Source organism: Nelumbo lutea, chromosome 7 (genome assembly GCF_056320005.1).
Source record: "Nelumbo lutea isolate HS-2025 chromosome 7, American lotus-T2T, whole genome shotgun sequence".
Taxonomy (NCBI): Eukaryota; Viridiplantae; Streptophyta; class Magnoliopsida; order Proteales; family Nelumbonaceae; genus Nelumbo; species Nelumbo lutea.
Window position 1 is genome coordinate 35,299,363 of NC_142690.1, and position 21,121 is coordinate 35,320,483.

At 39.8% G+C, this 21,121-nt stretch overlaps 1 protein-coding gene across 2 annotated transcripts in view; it reads right to left on the minus strand.

The window, feature by feature from the left end:
• Positions 1 to 15,883, minus strand: part of ARP7 (actin-related protein 7) — a 58,230-nt gene extending 42,347 nt beyond the window's left edge. The window contains exons 1-3 of one of the 2 annotated variants that reach the window (XM_088954969.1): positions 15,504 to 15,883; positions 13,814 to 14,029; positions 1,208 to 1,349 (exon numbers count right to left, since the gene is read on the minus strand). In XM_088954969.1, the coding sequence (XP_088811095.1) occupies positions 1,208 to 1,349; positions 13,814 to 14,029; positions 15,504 to 15,584 (439 nt within the window). In that variant the 5' untranslated portion in view covers positions 15,585 to 15,883. The remainder of the gene's footprint in view (positions 1 to 1,207; positions 1,350 to 13,813; positions 14,030 to 15,503) is intronic. The other variant, XM_088954970.1, reaches the window with a different exon arrangement.
• Positions 15,884 to 21,121: the final 5,238 nt, after the last annotated feature.

The following is a 21,121-nucleotide window of genomic DNA, read 5'->3' on the forward strand; positions in this document are numbered from 1 at the left end:
CAATGGCTCATGGAGTGGCTGAAATTATGTGGCTAAAGAATCTGTTTAGTCAGTTGAGTTTTCCAATGAACAGACCTATGACCCTATTCTGTGATAACAAAGCAGCCATAAATATTGCTACTAATCCAGTGCTGCATGATGGAACTAAATACATCGAAGTCGACAAACACTTTATCAGAGAAAGTGTTATCACAGAGAAAGTGTGTACTCCTTATATCAGCTCTGAGGATCAACTTGCAAACGTCTTTACAAAAGGGATACACCATTCACGGCATTATAACTTATGTGACAAGTTGGGCATGATTGACATCTATGTCCCAACTTGAGGGGGAGTGTTGAAAGCTTGTATTTTCCTAAGTATAGTACCGTAGGGGTATACTATTGTACTTTTACCCTTTTATTTTTTAGTTGTTGTCGCCCTAGTATATATAATAAAATAGTTGGCACCACCAGCATGCTTTTTGACTCTCAATCTTTTCTCCTCTCTTTTGCTCTCTCTTTTGCTCTCTCTTCTCTCTCTCCTCTCTCTTCTCCTCTTCTCTTCCATCACTGCACAGATAACAAACAATATTGATTAAAATTATTCTTTTACCCCACTTCATGGTAACATATCATGTAAAAGAAGCACTCAAACACCCCAGCCTATTTGTTAAACAGCCAAGCCTTTCCCTAGCACCACCAACTGAAGTGTGAAAATCTAGTGACAACCTGTGAGTCATGAAGCTAATTCAAACAGGTTTCCTAACTAATTGAAGAAGGAAATCCCAACACTCAACAATAGGCTTCAGCTACAAATAGGACACACTATAACTCCCTAATTCCACTAAACATAAAAAACCCAAAATTACTTAAAATAGTAGGTCATCTTTTAGTATACAGGCAGACAACAGACCAACATATCCAAATAACTGTAGAATTTACATGATTTTAACACAAAAATATCTACTTTGAATAGAGGAATCAAAAGCATCAATCTGAGATGTGCAAACACATGCTATCAAAAGAGTGTTGGCAGTCTGGGTTAGCACATCAGCTACTGTAGGATCAGTTTTGACCTTCAGTTTTATTCAACCATGAGCAAGGGCTCTCTTCACAGTCACATAATATCAAAGGACCCAATTCTCCCTGTGAAAATAACTTAAAGCATCATAGCTAGTTAGCTGAGAAGACATAAAAGCACTAATTTAATTCTGTTGGGCATAAATACCTATCTTCCCATGACCAATATCAACAGTGCAGCCTGAAATACGCCCAACTGCATAAAGTGATAATACTGCTTGTTCAGATGCATAAAAGCCTGAAACATTAAATGTTTCGAACATCATTTGCACCAATTGTTCTCTGACAGCCTGATAGTAAAATTTTGACAAAAATAAATAAAATAGAACTTTTAGTTAATGAAATCTAGGAAACTAGCATGTGAGCAAAAATACTTGACAGAGGCCAGAATTCAAAGACTGGAAAAATGACCAGAAATGATGATCATGCCTTCAATTATAATAATATAATAACAAATGAGGACCTACAAGAGAGATAAATGTTATTCCAAAGAGCATATGCATTTTACCATGGTCCATGGCTTAAGATCTTCATAATGACGGCACCCTGGATCATCGTTTAAAATGTCCCTAATTTCCCTAATATTTTCACGACATATTACCATTTCCATGGGTAGCAACATGAAATTTTACTAGAATCAATAATTCCCCAATGAACAGTACCAAAACTACGTGGAGTACAAGAGATAGTATCCACGACATATTTCCATTTTCACTTCCATGTGTAGCAATATGAAATTTTACTAGAACTGACATATTCCCTGGTGAACACTACCAGTACTATGTGGAGTACAAGAGAAAGTATTATAACATAAGTTGGTGACAATTTTGTAGATGTGTGGAGTAACAAGTTATTGTCCACCTAACTTACATTATTACAACTTTGAGCTGGCTCAATATTCATTTCAAACATGAAATTAAATAATAGTTTTTGTTTCTAATGGTAAAGTATTTGGTTGATCTATTACAACCATTTACATTTTCTATGAGTTTAAATTTTTCTTTAACTAATTCTATCATGAAGTTCTAAAGCTTAAGGTTTACAGGGCAACTTCAGAACATATTCTTTTGTCTATAACCTTATTTTCTTAGTTTTGTTTAATAATTTGGAACAAGATAATAATTTAAAAAGGTGTGCCTATGCTTCTTTTGTCATTTCATAAAATACCATTCTATATTTTGCATATTTTACAATGTTTCCACCATGTCTATAATTTTTACAATATTCCCATACAATAATTCCGACATTTCCGACATGTTTCTTATATTTGGATAACCGACATCGACATTTTAAACCTTGCCCTGGATTGAACATAGGCATTAATCCTTCGTAGACCATGAACTCAGAACAGTGCTGGTTTCAGTATGCAAACCATGTTTTGTTGCTCATGTAAGTATTAAAACGGCATGTGATATCAATCACCTTAAGAAATTATAAGGTCGTCTAGTATACGTTTCTCTATTATTTTGTCTGTCTTTTCAAACTTGGCAATAAAAAGTATTTGGAGTTTGCTACCTAAACCTACACACCATAAAGACTTACTAAATTTGAAATCAGAAGTAAGAGGAAGGGGAATCTGGACACTATGCTGATTGTTTATGTAGACAATATCGTTGTTACTGGTGATGATCTGCAGAAAGTGTTGAACCGAAGGCACTCGTTGCTTCAGAGTTCAAGATTAATGATGTTGTCTTAGAACTGAAGTTGCTAGATCCAAGAAAGGTATTTTTATCTGTCAATAAAAGTATGGTCTTAATCTTCAAGAGACTGGTAAGTTGTTTTTTGTGGGAAAAAAAGGTAAAGCAAGAATTTATTAGACTAGGAGATAAATAGTACAACAGAGAGGCAGAGCTGCCCACTAGGCCAACCCCCTACAAATGACAAGCCACAACAAGGATCATTACAAAGATAGGTCATAGGCAGATCAGCAAACTCTCTGGACACAAAGCCACAACCCAATTCTGCCGATTACTTCGTTGATCAGCTCATCCACACATCTTGATCTTTGGGAGAAGATTACTCTGTTTCTTGCACACCAGATTATCCAGGTGATGGCTTCAGGAACAAGCCTCCAGATGACCTTTCCTTTGGCAGCACATCCAGACCAGGCAAGGTTCTAAATATCAATACAGGCTGATACACCAGATGGGGCGTGTTGGCCTGTACCGTTGGCTGCATTTTTTTTTAAACTGTTCCCTCAGGTTGGCATAGGCCTTTCTACCCCCTGAAACAGGTCAACCCCCAAAACCAAGCTTAAAGTGGCATATTAGTGGGTCATCTATACGATATGGATTGCCCAATACGGGCTGATACATTGTGGAATTTCAAGCCTTGAAACCAGGTTCTGAAAATCTCGAAAAGGGTTCCAGGCATTACTCAGTTAAGATTAGCTTAACCAATAAAAAAACTCCCAAATGTGTAGGCTGTTAAAGTTTGACCTGCCCTAGAATTCTGTCTTATTCGTTGACTGTAAAGTAAAGTAAAGTAAAGTAAAGTAGGAGAAGAAAGAAGAAGAGAGAAAGATGAGGAAAGAGAGAAAGGCTGGTTCGAATTAGAGAAAGATTCATATCCCTAGATTCGGCCAGACCTGTTATTATATTATTAACTAAATGGAAAAGACTTAAGTGCCCTTCTTTAAATAAGAAGCACTCGAACTAACATAACAGTACACATCAACCTTCTCAACAAGTACAAAGACCAAAATACCCCTTCACTAACACCACTAACACTCCCCCTCAAGCTGGTGAGTATATATCATATAATCCCAACTTGTTACATATGTAGTCCACTCTCCCCCGACTCAAACCTTTTGTAAACAAGTCTACCCACTAGTTTCACGTACTAACATATGCAGTTTCTATCACCCCATTCAACACCTTCTCTCTCACAAAATGACAGTCAACTTCGATGTGCTTGGTTCTTTCATGAAACACTGGATTGGAAGAGATATGAACTGTTGCCTGATTGTCACAATAGAGCTTCATTGGAGTACTGATGTCATATCCTATCTCCTGTAGAAGGTTCCTCAACCACACTAATTCACAAGCAGTATGTGCCATGGCCCTATATTCTGCTTCTACACAGCTTCTTGCCACAACTGTTTGCTTCTTACTTTTCCACGTTACCAGGTTACCCCCCAGAAAGGTGCAATAGCCTGTGGTGGATCGTCTGTCAGACATAGAACCTGCCCAATCAGCATCGGTGTATCCTTCTACTACCAGTTTTCCACCACTCCTGTACAGCAAACCACGACCAGGAGCTCCTTTCAGATACCTCACAATCCTTAGCACTGCATTCCAATGTGGGACCAAAGGTTTCTACATGAACTGACTCACCACACTAACCGCAAATGAAATACCTGGCCGAGTAATGGTTAGATAGTTTAGTTTGCCTACAAGCCGTCGATATCTGCCAGGGTCTTCAAATACTTCACCTATATCACTGCTCAGCCTCGTATTTGTTTCCATAGGTGTCTCAGCCGGTTTAGTACCCAATAACCCTGTTTCTTCCAATAAATCGAGCACATGTTTCCTCTGACACAAATTAATGCCATGCTTAGATCTTGCTACCTCTATGCCCAAAAAGTATTTCAACTTGCCAAGGTCCTTTGTCTGAAAGTGTTTTTGTAGGAATGCCTTCAATCTGTCAATGCCCATTTTGTCATTCCCAGTCACAACGATATCATCCACATACACCACCAATATTATTTTGCCTGCTGAAGAGTCAAAACTAAAGACAGAGCGATCAACTTGGCACTGTTTCATACCAAACTTCTTGACCACCTCACTGAACCTACCAAACCATGCTCGAGGGGATTGTTTAAGTCCATAAATAACATTCTTAAGTCTGCATACCTTACCATCCTCCCCTGAGCAACAAACCCTGGTGGTTGCTCCATGTAGACCTCCTCGAGCAAATCACCATGCAAAAAGGCATTTTTGATATCTAGCTGATGGAGAGGCCAATCATACATAGTTGCAAGAGAGATGACGACACGAATTGACCCTATCTTAGCAACCGGGGAGAATGTCTCTGTGTAGTCAATGCCATAGGTTTGGGAGTACCTTTGACAACCAGCCACGCCTTCAGGCGCTCAACACGACCATCTGGCAAGTACTTAACACTATACACCCACTTACAACCGACAACCTGCTTCCCAGGAGGAAGAGCGGTGAGATCCCAAGTGTGATTATAATGTAGAGCAGAGAGCTCTTCTTCCATAGCACGGAACCACTCTGGAGAGGTAAGGGTTTCCTGGACATCCTTAGGAACAACCACGGAGGATAACAAAGAGATGAACTAGCGATGGGAGGCGAAGAGGTGGGTAAGTGAAACAAAATTGGAAATAGGGTGAAGGGTGCAAGTACGTTTACCTTTCCGGAAGGCAATAGGAAGATCTAGGTCGGAGGCTGGTGTCGGAGCTGGAGCTGGATCTGTCGACGGTGATGAAGCTGGAGGAGCTGCAGCCGGTACACGCAGCGACGTGTATACACGTGACGGATGGGTGGACGGTCAACCGACGGTGGCACCGAAGGCAAGGACGTAGGCATGACTGGAACCAGAGGAGGTGGATCAACCACAGGAAGAGGAAGAGGAGGTGGTGATGAGGAGGAAGCAGCAACACCGGACCCGACGAAGAATGGAGTAGACTCGAAGAATGTAACATCAGCACATACAAAGGAACGACGAGAACTGGGATGATAACACTTGTACCCTTTCTGAGTTCGGGAATAGCCAAGGAAGATACATTTCAGGGAACGTGCATCTAACTTGTCAGTCCCGGGACCCAGATTATGAACGAAGCAGACACACCCAAATACCCGAGGAGGAAGCGGAAACAGAGACATGTTGGGGAATAAGACACTAAAAGGAGAACGACCATCAAGGATAGACGTGGGCATTCGATTAATTAAGAAACAAGAGGTGAGCATTGCATCGCTCCAAAAGGTTTTGGGAACATTCATGTGGTGCATGAAGGAGCGTGCCGTTTCTACAAGATGACGGTTCTTTCTCTCAGCCACCCCATTTTGTTGCGGAGTGTAAGTACATGAAGTTTGGTGTATAATGCCATGTTGGTCCAAGTATTCTTGAAAAGATGAAGACAAGTATTCACGTCCATTATCAAAACGGAAAATTTTGATGTGAACGCCAAATTGATTGCGGATCTCAGCATAAAATTTCTGGAAAATGGCAAATAATTCACTTCTTTCTTTCATTAAATAGAGCCACGTCATTCTTGAACAGCCATCAACAAAAATAACAAAATATCGGTATCCATTATATGACATCACTTTATAAGGACCCCAAACATCTGAATGAATTAAAGAAAAAAGACTCGACACACGATAATCAACCTTAGAACGAAAGGGAACACGATGGTGTTTCCCAAATTGACACGACTCACAATCTAAAACAGAAAGTTGACTCAATGAAGGGACTAAGGACTGCAACACTTTCAGCGAAGGATGACCAAATCTACTATGCCACTGGAGAGGAGAAATTGATGACTAAAGGGCCGTCAACGTTCGTCCACCATCATCAAGATAATACAGTCCATCGGCTTCATGCCCTTCACCAATCTTCATCCCCGTCTTGAGATCCTGAAAAACACACATAGAAGGGTAAAATGTGATGGAGCACTTAAGGGACTTGGTCAGCTTACTAACAGACATAAGATTAAATGGAAACTTAGGTACATATAAAACAGAGGATAGAGATACAGGGTCTAGGTCAACATTACCAACACCACAGATAGATGATGTGGAGCCATTAGCAAGGGTAACAGATTGTGATGTTGAGCAATGAGTGAGAGATGAAAACACACCCGGAGTTCCCGTCATGTGACCGGAGGCTCCATAATCAATAATCCAGGGGTTGGGTGTGGATGCCAAACAAGCCATACCTGAGTGTGCAAAGGAAGTTGTGTTCTGGTGCGACTTGGATTGAACAAACCTCTCATACTCATCCCGATGAACACTCACCATCTCCTTGCCTGAACCATCTGAGGGAGTAGAAGGCAACAGGTCAGCTGACCGGTTCTCCTGTCTAGAGCTGAAACTAGTGTCACTAGTCATGGCATGGTTGGCCCATGTCGAGGGAGGACCATGTAAGTCGTAGCAGTAGTTAATGGTATGTCCATCCAATCCACAATGAGTACACTTCCGTGGACCCAAGCCACGTCCTCTACCACGAGCTCCCCTGAATCTCTGCCTCTAGTACGACCACCACCACGGGTATGTGTAGATCCACCACTACCACTTCTGCCAGGCTGGGCTCCTCGAGCCCCACTTCTGCCACCTCGACCTCTCGACACTGCAAATGCTGATTTATCGGAGACATTAGAATCCATAGATCCAATGGAAACCCTCCGAAGACGAGCAAACACCTCCTCTAAAGATGGAAAAGCAGATCCCCCTAGTATCTGAGCTCGTACTGGTTCATACTCAGACTTCAACCCCACAGAAACCGTGTCACATCAAGCTGCTCTCGTTGTTGCTGTTGAACTTTGACATCAAAAGTGAGAGGATGATAGACATTTAACTCATTACGGATATTCCTCACACTGGCATAGTACTCCTCAAGGCTCTGACTTCCTTGTTGCAGATTGAAGTATTCCTGATACAGTTGATATACCCTAGTGGTATTATCCTAACTTGAATACAGTTTCTTAGCATGATCCCACACCTCTTTGGTTGTGTCAAGAAACATGAAGTTCACACTGATTTTGGGTTCCATACTGTTTCACAACCATGTAATGATCTGTGCATCTTCCTGTTCCCAGTCTTCATACTCTTGAGAATTAGCGGGGGGGTTTCTCCTCTCTTATATGCTTCACTTTCTTCTTTGCCTTCAGAAAAACCTCTACAGACTTGGACCAAGGAACATAATTCTCTCCATTCATGGAGGTCATTTGGACATTCGGGTAGTCAGTAGAGATCATGACACTAGGATTACTATCACTGTTATCTACCATTGCCGAACTCCCTTATCACTGAATTCTGAGCATTGAATTATGAGCACTACACATTGCACACTACACACAGACACTTCACCAAAATCTGCACACTGATTTCAACAGTAATAAATGCTGAGAACTGCAACACCACAAACCCTAATCACCGAAATCTGCACACTGATTTTAGCAGTATTAAATGTTGAAAAACTGCAACACCATAGCCCCTACTCACCGAAGTCTACAACCTGATTTCAGCGATATCAAGTGCTGAAAACCACACTTGTAACATCACAAACCCTAATCCACACTATTGCCCTTTGAATCACACAAACCAGAATAAACCCTAGCATAAACCCTAGCACACTGCAATCGAAACCCATCATGCAAACTGTACTACACCTCTCATGTATTCCATAACAGAAAATATGCATAAAAAAAACACTTTACCTCATCGCCTGAAGGCCAACCACACGAAGGGCTGAGACACCATTGCACCACACGTACCAGCCCTAACTAGGGCTTAGAAACCACAGCAACCAATCACCAACGACACAATCGGAGGCATAGGAACCTCCTAGGGAAGAGGGCGATCACTCCTTTTCAGCCCTTTTCCCAGTCTCCAACTCACAGCTGAGAAACCCAAGAGAAACCCTAATTCGAATGCGCAAAAGACAGAATTCTAACAAGTCTGATTTGTTGAACCTTGCTCTGATACCATGTTAAAGTTTGACCTGCCCTAGAATTCTGTCTTGTTCGTTGACTGTAAAGTAAAGTAAAGTAAAATAGGAGAAGAAAGAAGAAGAGAGAAAGATGAGGAAAGAGAGAAAGGTTGGTTCGAATTAGAGAAAGATTCATCTCCCTAGATTCGGCCAGACTTGTTATTATATTATTAACTAAATGGAAAAGACTTAAGTGCCCTTCTTTAAGTAAGAAGCACTCGAACTAACATAACAATACACATCAACCTTCTCAACAAGTACAAAGACCGAAATACCCCTTCACTAACACCACTAACATAGGCTAACTGGAAAATCTACTAAGACTCGTATAGATTTTAATCATAAAATAGAAGCAAATGATGGGGACTTCTTTGCGAAAAGGAAGCTTTTTAAGTACTTGAAAATTGGCTACTCTATCTCTGCTAAACCATGCCAGATACTCCTTTGCAGTTTAAGTGTTGTGAACAGTTTATTTATCAAAAAAAAAAGTGTTGTGAACAGTTTATGCACCATCCTAGAACCTCTTACATGCAGGCAGTTATGAGATTGTGTTATTTGAAGGGTTGTCCTAGTAAGGGGATATTATACTCTTTGCCAGTTGTTATTGAGCAATCAGTGTCTAGGGAGAATGTGTTGGTGTCAAATGTGTATGGGCCAAATGGGGATGGAAGCAGGGAGGAACTTTCGGAAGAACCGGAAAGATTTCATGATGCAGGATCAGAAACTTCAGATCTTATACCACGTCAATCAGTTTTAAATTATCCTGTGAAGAGTCATGATGTTGTACTGTATTATCATAGTCCCTATTGTATGCTACACATTCTTTATTTCTTTGTTTTCTCCTTCTCTAGTCCTATAAGGGCTTTTTTGTAATTGTACACACACTGACACAAATATATATATATAATGGATGGACTCTTTGGGTAGGGGTCAATTCATTCTTTTTGGCACCCCTGATTTCTTGTGTTCTCCCTTGTACACACTGGAAAAATGACATGGTACCATAGAAGGTCATTCATACCAGCTTGTAATCTCAGTTTTTTGTTCTAGTGTGAAGGGTAATCTTTAGGCCTTCGACATCCTTTTTTTTTGATAAATGAGAGTAGTTTTATTAATTCAAAAAATAGCAGTACATTCAGACTAGGAAGAGGCACGAGGTGTTACCTCCCCCTAAGACTGAGTCATAAACACTCACAAGCCTGAAGCACAGTTCAAAGTGGCCCAAAATAGATCTCCCCTTGACACCCCTTGCTTGGCCAAAGAATCAGCCATTGCGTTTGCTGATCTGCTGACCCACTGAAACCTGATTGACATATTCCTTGTCAGCCATTTAACCTTCTTTAACAAATCCCTGTAGCCCCAACAAGCTGTCTCTGGACTTGTCAACCAGCCCACTACTATCTTGTATTCCCCTTCTACTATCAAATTATTCACTCCAAGTTGACTGGCCATCTGTATACCTTGTACTGCTGCTAGCTTCTCTGCCCTTACAGAATCACCAACACCCACTGGTCCCGAAAATAAAGACAACATGTTGCTATCTTTGTCTCTCAGAATCCCTCCTATTCCAGATGGCCCTAGGTTACCTTGGCAGCTACCATCAAAATTCAGTTTTACCACTCCATCCGGTGGGGATTCCCATTCAGCTTGTGATTTGTTCTTTGTGGAGACTGTAGAAGCCATTGCTGCCCAATTTCTCCTTAAGTCATCAAAGGATTAATCTGCCAACAAGTGTGAAGATTTCAGCCATGAGACTGTCCTTGTTATTATGCATTCCTTAATTTCAGCAAGACTTCTTTCCTTTTCTTGAAATATTCTAGCATTTTTCTCCTCCCATAGAGTCCACAAGGTAGCGGCTCTGATACATTTCCACATTAGCTTCCCTCTTTTTGTCAATCTCCCAAAGGCAGTTGGAATGAACAGCAGCTTTACTTCGGAGGGCAAGTTCCAGCTGCACCCAAATAGTGAAACAACCCAGTTTCAAATATTGGCAGCACAAGAGCACGATATCAGTAAATGGTTACAGTCCTCACCCTTCACTTTACACAAGAAGCACCAATTTGGGGACAAACACAAGTAAGGTTTCTTCTTTTGCAAGTTTTCCACCGTATTGATCTTACCCAAGTAGGCTTGCCAACAGAACACTGCTATTTTAGGAGGAATTGGCCTTGACCAGACCCTCTTTAACAGGAAACACCTGAGAGGAGGGATTGGAGCAGAGGGCTTTAAATAAAGAAGCACAAGTGAAGGAGCCAACTGGGGTTAGAGACCAAACCCATTTATCTGGATTAGGGGGGTCCAGGCACACTGAGTCTAGAAGCAACAAGACCTCTGAAACACAAAGAAGTTCTTCATCCCCTAACCCTCTTTGAAACCCAAAATTCCAGTTTAAATCCAAAAGGCGAACCGGGGGGGAAAGAAACCATGAAATTGGTTTCTTTTTAAAGAGGGAGATGGAATAAAGAGAAGGAAAGTAGTCTTTTAGGGGTTGATTGCTCACACAAATATCTTCCCAAAAAAGAATGGAGTTTCCAGAACAAGCATCATACTTTACAAATCTGAGGAACTTTGGGAGAATGCCATAAATAGCCTTCCAAGGTGTTGTGAGCAAAGCCCTTCGGGATACCCCCGCGTCCCAACCTGATTCAAAACAGCCATGGATACTCTTCACTACTTCATGCCACAACCTCTCCCTCTCCAAGGGCCACCTCCAAAGCCACTTACCTAAAAGAGCTTCATTCTTACTCACCACATTCCCTAAGACTAGGCCTCCTTTTTTGCTTCTACTCACCACCTCCCACCTAATCAAGTGATCTTTTTTCTCTTCCCCAGGTTCCCATAAGAAGTCCCTCATCAGTTTTTCCAACCTCTTTGCCTCCCTTTTAGGAATTCTAAAGACTGACAAGAAGTATAAAGGCAAATTGGCTAGAGTTGCTTTAATCAAAGTAACTCTACCCCCTATCCAGAACCTACTTTCCTTTGGAATTGCGCCTAAGGGAAGTCCTAGGTAGGATAGAGGCCACTGAGACCATGTGCAATCTAACGAGGCTGCTATAGACTCCATCTCCTCTCTACTCAAATTTATTCCCACAACACAACTTTTCTCAAAATTTATCTTCAAATTTGAGGCCCTCTAAAAGTGAATTATCAAATCCTTCAAATTTCTTACCTCCATCATATCACAACCTTCATAAAAGATTATTATGTTGTCAACAAATTGAAGATGGATTACTGAAACTCTATCTCTACCTATTATCCACCCTCTTAAGGATCCAGCCCTATTCGCTTCTGAAAGAAGTCTACTAAAAGCACCAGCAACTAAAGTGAATAGGAAAAGTGACATGGGGTCACCTTGTCTCAAACCCCTGCTAGCTGGGAAGAAACCGTTAACTACCCCATTGACTAGGATGGAGTAATGGCAAGAGGAAAGGCAATCGTTTATCCATTTGCACCATCTATCCCCAAACCCACACTTCCTTGGCACGAGTAATAAGAATCCCCAATCCACTAGGTCGTAAGCCTTTTCAAAATCTAATTTACAGACATAACCTTTACGACCCGATCTCCCCATCTCCTCTACACATTCATTTGCTATTAGGGTCCGATCTACTATTTGTCTCCCCTGAACAAAAGTTCCTTGGGCTTGGCTGATAAGACAAGGAAGCACCTTTTTAATCCTCAAAGATAAGACCTTAGCCACAATCTTGTATACACTAGTCACCAAACTAATAGGTTGAAAGTCCTTTGGATGCTTGGCCTCTTTCTTCTTGGGAATTAAGGCTAAAAAAGTAGTGTTAACTCCACGACTAATCACTGAATTATCCTCGAATTCCTTGAAGACCTCAATCAAGTCTTCCTTGATTATGTCCCAACAATCTTGAAAGAAAGCCATTGTGAAACCGTCCGGCCCTGGTGCTTTAGATCTGTTCATGGAGAAGACAGTTTTTCTTATTTCTTCCTCCTCAAAATTCCTTTCTAGCCAGCTTCTATTCTCTTCTAGAAACCTCTACCAGGTCACACCTTCGACATCTATTTTCAAGACCTTGTTTGGAGGTTATTTGAAGGCTGTTCCGATCAGCACTCTACGGAAGGGATCCACCCACAGACCCACTCTCCTCCCATATGAGAAAGGATCTACATCGGTAGCAACACTGGAAGACCAGCTCCTCCAAAAAGATGGAATATAACAAAAGCTAAAATTCCATCTACTTCAGGCCCAACAATGGATGAAAGGTTCCTACAACAAAAGGCACATACCGGTTCCATACCAAATTGGAGATCAGGTGTTCCTCAAACTACAGTCATTTCTCCAAATTGTATTAGCAGGCCACAAGTGGAACAAGCTGAGCCCAAGATCTTTCAGTCCATTCCAGAATCCAGATCATGGATCATATCGGGCCAATAGCAAACCAACTTGACCTCACATCTACATCAAAATTACACCCTGTGTTTCACATATCTCTGCTAAAAAATGGCCAAGGACTGGAGCAGTCACAACACCAACCCTTCCACTATTCTCTGAAGATGGACAGATTGAAACTGAACCTACCCACATCACAGATTTCAGGTGGGTGCGAAAAGGTCATCATGTTGAACCAGAAGCATTGGTAGTGTCTTCCACTCAAATATGCAACTTGGGAGCCTTACTTGGAATTACAGAACCGATTCCCACACATTGACCTTGAGGGCAAGGTCTCCTGTATAGGGGGAGGGACTGTTAAGATAGGGATACCAGGAATAATAAGTCAGGTATACAAGAAAAGGCCATGTCAGCCCGTAACCAACACAACTTGAATACGGTAACTATAACAGAATCCAAGATTGTGTAACCGACTGTGTTCCTCCTTCCCTCCCTTCCTTGAACATGCAAAATGTGTTTTGGCACAACATCAAGAATCCTCACTCAAGTGCAAGTAGAAATAAATGCACAAGATCATTCTTTGAATTAATATAATACTCCCTGATATGGAGCGGAACATGAATGCAGTTAAATGCAAAACATTCCGTGTCAATTTTCTATGAAAACAATTAACAACCAGAATTTATATTAATTCATAGGGAAAAGCAATATTTTACTAACCTTTGGGGTTGAAAGTGGATCAGTGAACAAAATCTGTCCTTCATTTCCAATCTCCCATCCAAGGCCAGTGTACAGAACATGGTGCAGCAAGTCTTCCATAGCATCCCAATCCCTAATAAAGCCTCTCACAACTGGATCAACAGTGATATCCTCAAACAATGAACTATCTGTCAAGGTTTCATCAGCAAGCGTGCGTTTCATTTGTGTAGGGATTATCTGTATCACATTCCAGAAAAGTTAGAAACCATTCCTCAAATGAGATGATTGTAAACAAAAATATTTTTCTTTCTGATCAGCAACACAGAAAATTTTTCACTACGATTAGAAAAAGGATTACAACAACAGGTTGTGAAAGAAGAAACAGCAGCTCCAGTAGAGCTGACCCATCCCAAGTACTATAATTGAGCCCAATACAAGGATTGTCTTTGTACCCCTTGCTTAGCTAAACCATCTGCCAGACTATTCGCAGTTCTCCTAACCCATTTAACTTGGATCAATGCATTGATTTAAAAGGCACGCCTAGGCGCACAGGTGAGGCGCATTTTAGGGTAGGCGCCTTGCCCAGGTCCTAGGTGCAGCCCTTTCAAAAGGCACACATGTACCTCAGCCCATGCATGCACCTTTTGAAAATTTGACGCTTTTTCCTTTTTGTTTAGTCTAGCGGCTAGGGCAAGGGCAAGGGCTCCGCCCCCGAACCCCCGTGCCATGCCCCTCGAGGCAAGCTCAAACAAGTCCATGTTAGGGACTTAAATTCTTAGTTTTCACACAAAAAATAATGATTTTATAGTTTTAATTGCTTTTTAAGAAGATATTTTATTAGGATGAATGAATGGACAACATTGCCAAATAGGGGGTTCTCAAAGCCAAATTTTCCATTTTGACATTACCAATCCCCAAACCCCCTTCAATCTTCAATTTCACCACTTTCTCCCATCTCACCAAATGATCTTTTTTTCCCTTCCCCCAGCTCCCATAAGAAGCCTCTCATGTTTTTGTTCAATTTTCATCACCACCACTTGGGGCATCCTAAAAACTGACATATAGCACAATGGAAGGTTGGCTAGGGTGGACTTGATTAGAGTTACTCTGTCACCGAACGAAATATAGTTTCTTTTTCACCCTGTTAATCTCTTCTCAAAAGGTGATAAAATGAGAGAAAATACTGAGGCAGTTTGATCAAGTGCAAGGAAAACCATATACAGCACCCATTAGAAAAAGTAAAATGTTACGAATTGAAGTGGCGGGGTAGACCGAAAAGGACTTGGGTGGAAGTAGCAATAAATGATTTAAAAGTAGTGTGTGTTTGTGGCAGGAGACTTAAAAGAATATTCAAATGGACGTGGCACTAGAGAAATGTGGAAGCTTTTCAAGTCATCCTGAAAAAAAATCTAGGGATTTATTTGAAGCGTCAACTGGTCTTTTTATTACCGCAACCACTTTTTTATGGAAATTCTTCCCACTTAAATGGATAATCGGGAAACAAAAAGCAAGATATGTCAAAGAGGAAAAAAACAGTTGTATCAAATAATTCAATTCATAACATACAGAAGCTACAATTACTAAGCAAACAACATCAAATGCTCTACTTTTTTTCTCTATAGTTTCCTTAATCATTAACAATCAAGAAAACATGTTTGCGCTTTTCTGCATAGTGTGAATGAGTGTGTGGTTAAACGAGAGATAGGATTACCATGGATGGAGCTTGATCGGGAACGGCCAATCCAGCCTTAAGGAGCTTGGATCCAGCATCGACAACGACTGCCTCACCCATTGTAGATTGCTTCTCCTGTAGTCCAACCCTAGTTTTCAGAGCTTCTTCCCCTTTTGGCGGTTTGGCGAGCTCTGTTACTCCGGCACAATTCGAAATCCAAAAATAAAGCGCGTATTCTCAGACTTGTAACAACAATTAAATAAACAAACGGGTCAACCCACCCCAAATCCTATGTGGTTGGACTCGCCCCTTCTCCGCCTCGCGAATGAACTTGGGAACCGGCTAGGAATTGACTGGGGGTGAAATATTAACCGGTCGGTTTGGTATTTTTTGAAAAACTAAAGTATCAGTCCGGTTTCAGCTGATCAATATAAAAGACTAGCCGTTAACTCAACCGACGAGTATATTATCAATATATCAAGAAATTGAAAAATCAAAAGATAGAATCGATGGAAAAATGAACGGATCAATTGATTAACGGACGGGCTTTAGTTCGGTTTGAGTTTATAGTTTTCTAAAAACCAGTAGTACCAATTCGGGTTGGAAAATAAGCCCATAGTTTGATTAACCAAACTGTAAGCACCCCTAAATGGCCATACTCATTCCCGCCCTCACTGACGAGGACAAAGATTTTCCCGTCTATTGGACCAACCGAGAGGACTTCAATATTATATTTAGAAAAGTAAGTGAATCATAAATTGTTCAAATAAAAAGGAAAATGGTAGTTTGGGATTTAAAGAAATAAATAACTGAATGAGAATATTTTTTAAGTTAAGCAACAAAACTCTAATATAAGGGGGTATTTGTCGCATAGTGAATGTGAAAGCTAAGGCTCTTTGTTGAAAATGAAAGTACAAGTGGGTAATTGTCATTAGTCCCATAGTATAGGGGTTTCTGTAATCTACCCTTGTTTTTATTTATATTTCATTCCCAACAAATAAAAATAAAATAGTTAAAACTTATAATAGATCCAAATTTCTTAAACTACCAATTATGGTTTAGCAAATTGACTAACCCTACCCATAGTGTTTATATATTGTCTTAGACTACCCTTGAGTTTTTTACCAATTGCCTATAACCTCCCAAATCATTAACTTTCCATCACATGAGGCATCATGTGACCGATAATTTTTTCAAATTTTCCAAAAATGCCCATGTACCTCTATTCAATTGATCTCCTTTTCAGTGTCGGACACAAGTCGTTAGAGTTTAACTCATATAAAAGCCCAAAAAATTAGACCCCTACATCTAGCGTTGTTAACTCCAAAAAGGGAGTCTTCCTCCCCAGTTCCACACATCTCCTCTTATTCACTCAATAAATTTGAGGCAAACCCTAGCTTTGACTCGAACATTACTCTCTACAAAACCTAACCTAGTCACCGATATATATGAGTGGGGTTAGGGCCAATCTTCCACAAGATCTATATCTTTAAGGTCTTGAAGTAGGTTTGTTCCGACATCAGTATCTCAACTAAGGCTATGGGAATCTTGAACAGCTTCATCAATATCGCTATTGCCAACAATTGCAACGATAGCAATGATTGATCTTAAACAAAGAAAAGAAAAAACAAAACCAAAAAAAGGAATGAAATGGGGCATTCGGTGATGTAGGTATAGAGAGAGAGAGAGAGATGAACACCGTTCAGCTCGAAATCTGGTCATATTCTACCATCGACAACAGAGTTAGAGGTTAGGCATATTCTACCATCCGATTTAAAGGTTAGAGGTTAGGCATAAAAATCTAGGAATATTCGATTTAGTTTATTGAAGCCAAGGGTGATCGGAAATACCCATGATTTCAATCCTTGATTGAGGTCAAGCCACAATCGTTCCGTCTAAAGGGTGGTGGTGGAGGTACACTGACACTGGTGGACGGTGGAACATGGGAAAGCGGAGGCAGGGAGAGAGCAAAAGAAATAAAGGGGAGAATCTCTCGAGTTGATGTTATAGTGTTTCCTTCGAGTGGAGGCCGGTAGCAATTGCAATGAGTTGATGTTGTTGAAGCACAGTAAACAAAGGGTTGAAATTTGAATAAGAATAGTGGGTAAAGTAGTCTTTTTCATCTTTATGTTAACGAGCATTAATGGTAAGGAGGATTTAGTTAATTGCCAAAAATACTTAGCGGTAGTATAGGATGATATGAGACAATATGTAAACAATAAGGGTAGGGTTAGTCAAATAGCTAAACCATAAGGGTAGTTTAAGAAAATTTTCCTTTTCAAAAGATACTAATACAAATTTATTGACTAATTTATAAGTAAAACACAAATACTCAACATAAATCCCAAGTTTTGTGTCTCAAGGCCTTAAACCCATTTATTAAAAACTTAAATATCTACAGTTTGGAATTATATATGGTAGGGATGCCCACGGGTGGGGTATTGCCTAATTAGTAACCTAGGAGAGGGGGTGAATTGGGTTTCTTGATTTTGAGATAGAATTCCTTACAAGATTAAACATTTTTTCCACATTCCATGTATCACAAGAATAATCAATAACAAATCATGCAAACTTATTCACTACAACAAATCTAGCACAAATAAACATTTTTTACCTATGTTATTTATACTAGCCTTGAAGCATGTTCATATACAATTAACATTTGATAGAAACTAATTAAGGCATTCATACATACATTGATTATCAAGTTAAAAACATGCAGTTGTGCTCATCAAACCTCATTTTCAAACGTGAACCAAATTGCATGATACTTGTTGGAGTTGTGAGAGATAATGGAGAAAATATCAAAACACCAAGATTTATATATATTTGGCTTTTCCAAGCCCACATATTGTCCCCAAAGCCACCACATTGAGAGTTTCAATCGACTAACCAATTGGAGTTCGCAGTAACAACCAAACCATATATATCTTTATAGATAGCCTTTATGAGTCATATCGAAACCTTTATAACCACACCCCCATCTTCTCACCAAGAAGACACAATGCCACACCTCCGCCTTCCCTCTTAGAATATTTGATGCACCATGGATAGCATTCACAAGTAATATCAAAACCATTATCACAACCAACATGAACATCCCTTGTTCTTGTTTTCCCTTACACAATTTATCTTAATAGATGATAATAGTTTACAATCACAACTCACTTAAAAAAGAATACACCAATACAATCTCAAATTGTTCAACACAATGTGCAAATGGAGTTTGCTTACATACACAATGGGGATGTCCCTACTTCTCTAAAGAGATGAGATGACTTTCTCTTCCTGTTATCATTTTCAAATTGTCTTATTTTTAGCTCTCCTTTTTCATTTTCCATCTCCCATATTTTCATTCTGAAACTTATATACCCATAATTTTCTAACATTAAAGAGAAAAAGTCTCTTTTCCTATAACCCTTCATTTTCTTAGGAATATACTTATCAATTGCCATATTTAGTTTATCTAAATAAGAATGAAAATATAACATTCTTTGGACTATATACTTGTCATAGAAGTCCTACATTATTCGTTTAAAAAACACCATTTTATTTTTCATAAGAATGGATAATAGCTTGTATTCCACACCTTTCTATTTGTGGGATGTTTACTTTTTTTTTTTAATTCAGCAAAACTTTCTACACACAACAGGGGGTAGCATGTCCCCAAGAGCTAGCAAAACAAATAAACAACAAAGAATGAGGAGGGAAATAAGGAATAAAAGACAAAAGTTATGCCAAAGAAGTTTGAGCCTCATAAGCCAACCAATCTGCTCCATGGTTTACCTCCCAATATGCATGTCGGTACTTTGGCCCTTTATCGAGCAGGCCCTTCAGTTGAATGCAACTTTCAATAATATTCCTTAAACTCCATTGTAGGTTAACCTTTTGCTTGAGACATGTGATGGCAAATTTGGAGTCACCCCAAAGATGATTGAATAATTTCTTAAATTGATAACTAACTTATGGGCTTCCCAAGCATCACATGCTTCAATTTGGTTTGTGGTGGATATGCCAAGATATATGCTTTAATATTGAGCACCCTACCTAAGAAATCATGAGCAATGGCTGTCATTATACACCTCTCAATATCCCATCACCATCACGGGAGGCATCGAAATTAATTTTGATAAGCTCATTATTCGAATGTCTCCATATGATGGGCTTCCAAAGTTTGGCTCCTCAATTGAATGATGGAATCGTCCATTCAAGGCCTTCAAGGCATTCTATAAACATGTTGAGAGCCCTCTCAAAATAACAAGAGGGGGAACCGATGAGTTATTAAACATTTTGATATTTTTGTTCTACGACAAAGCCTAGAGAATAAAAGCAAGTTTTTCCCTGCATTTTTATATAGGTTGAGTTGAGAATGAGAGTCCTATAGAGGTGAAAAACGCTTTTGAAGTCTCTCCTCTAATTTTTCCCTCTTTTTCCCACCCAAAGGTCCACTTAGAGCTTGAGTTGGATTTGTATTTATAGATAAAAGGAGGGGAAGAGTTATGAAATAATCAAAGAGCCTAGGCTTCGATAGAGTTTTTTTTTTTCAATAAAATATCAAAGATTTTCACAGCAAAAAAAAGGTTCTCAATTAATCATTTCTTGTTGGTCAAAGGATTTCCCTTGATTTTGAGTTGATTTTCACGAGCTTTTGGCGTCCAAGGGGAGATTAGAACATGCTAGATGTTGTAGTTTTGTATTTGGGGCTGTTAGAGGCACAAACTATAAATTTGAAACACCCTTGATAGTTATTATCTTTTATTATTTGTAAGTTGAGGTATCTTTGGGTTTTTATCCTTTTTTAAGTATAATAAGTTTAACCTTATTGGTCCAAGTGTTTTAAAAGGTAAAGTAAGAGATTGACATCAGCCATCATCCTTTTGAGGTTTCAGGTTGGGACAAATGAAGTGGCGATTTGTCCATCACATTGAAACAAAATCTTTATAGATTAGTAGTCAAATAGGTGAATTAGGTCATGAAATTTGACATACAAGGGTTCTTTTTAGGTATTTGAACACAGTAGTGGGGTTTAATTGGTCAAAAGTTGTCGGGATGATGGAGATCTATGGTTGTCAGCACCTAATTTTTGCTTAATCCACTTCCTGAACCCCAATCCACCCAAATTCTCAATCAATCCCTTCACATCCTTCCAAAACACCCAAAAACAAAAAAATCCCAACTTTCAGCCCCAAAGCCCTCAAATCTACCGTTAAAATTACCATCGGATCCGATCAACCCCACTTGCACCTCAACCATTATATCAAACAAAACCATCAGACCCAATACCTCCTAAAAGACTTACTCGTAAAATTTCAACTCAAAATTCCTCTGTTCACCCATCATAAAGTGAAGATTCCATTAAGACGCCTCTTGTTACCCTAAGCACTCGAAATCCAGATCCCATTTATCTTAACACATCTGAACTGATCAAACCATGTCATTAAACTCTCAACACATCATAACACATGCTCACAAAACTTCACCCCCAGATTCTTCCACCCACCCTTTTATCAAACCAATACTTCGTTCTAAAACATTCCATTGACCAAAATTCACACGATCTTGGCCCTCTAAGATTGGCCAAACCTCATCATCAGATCCTAGACACCCTCAAATACCCACCTGTGAAATCTTATCTCAAAATACCTCCATTTACCCTT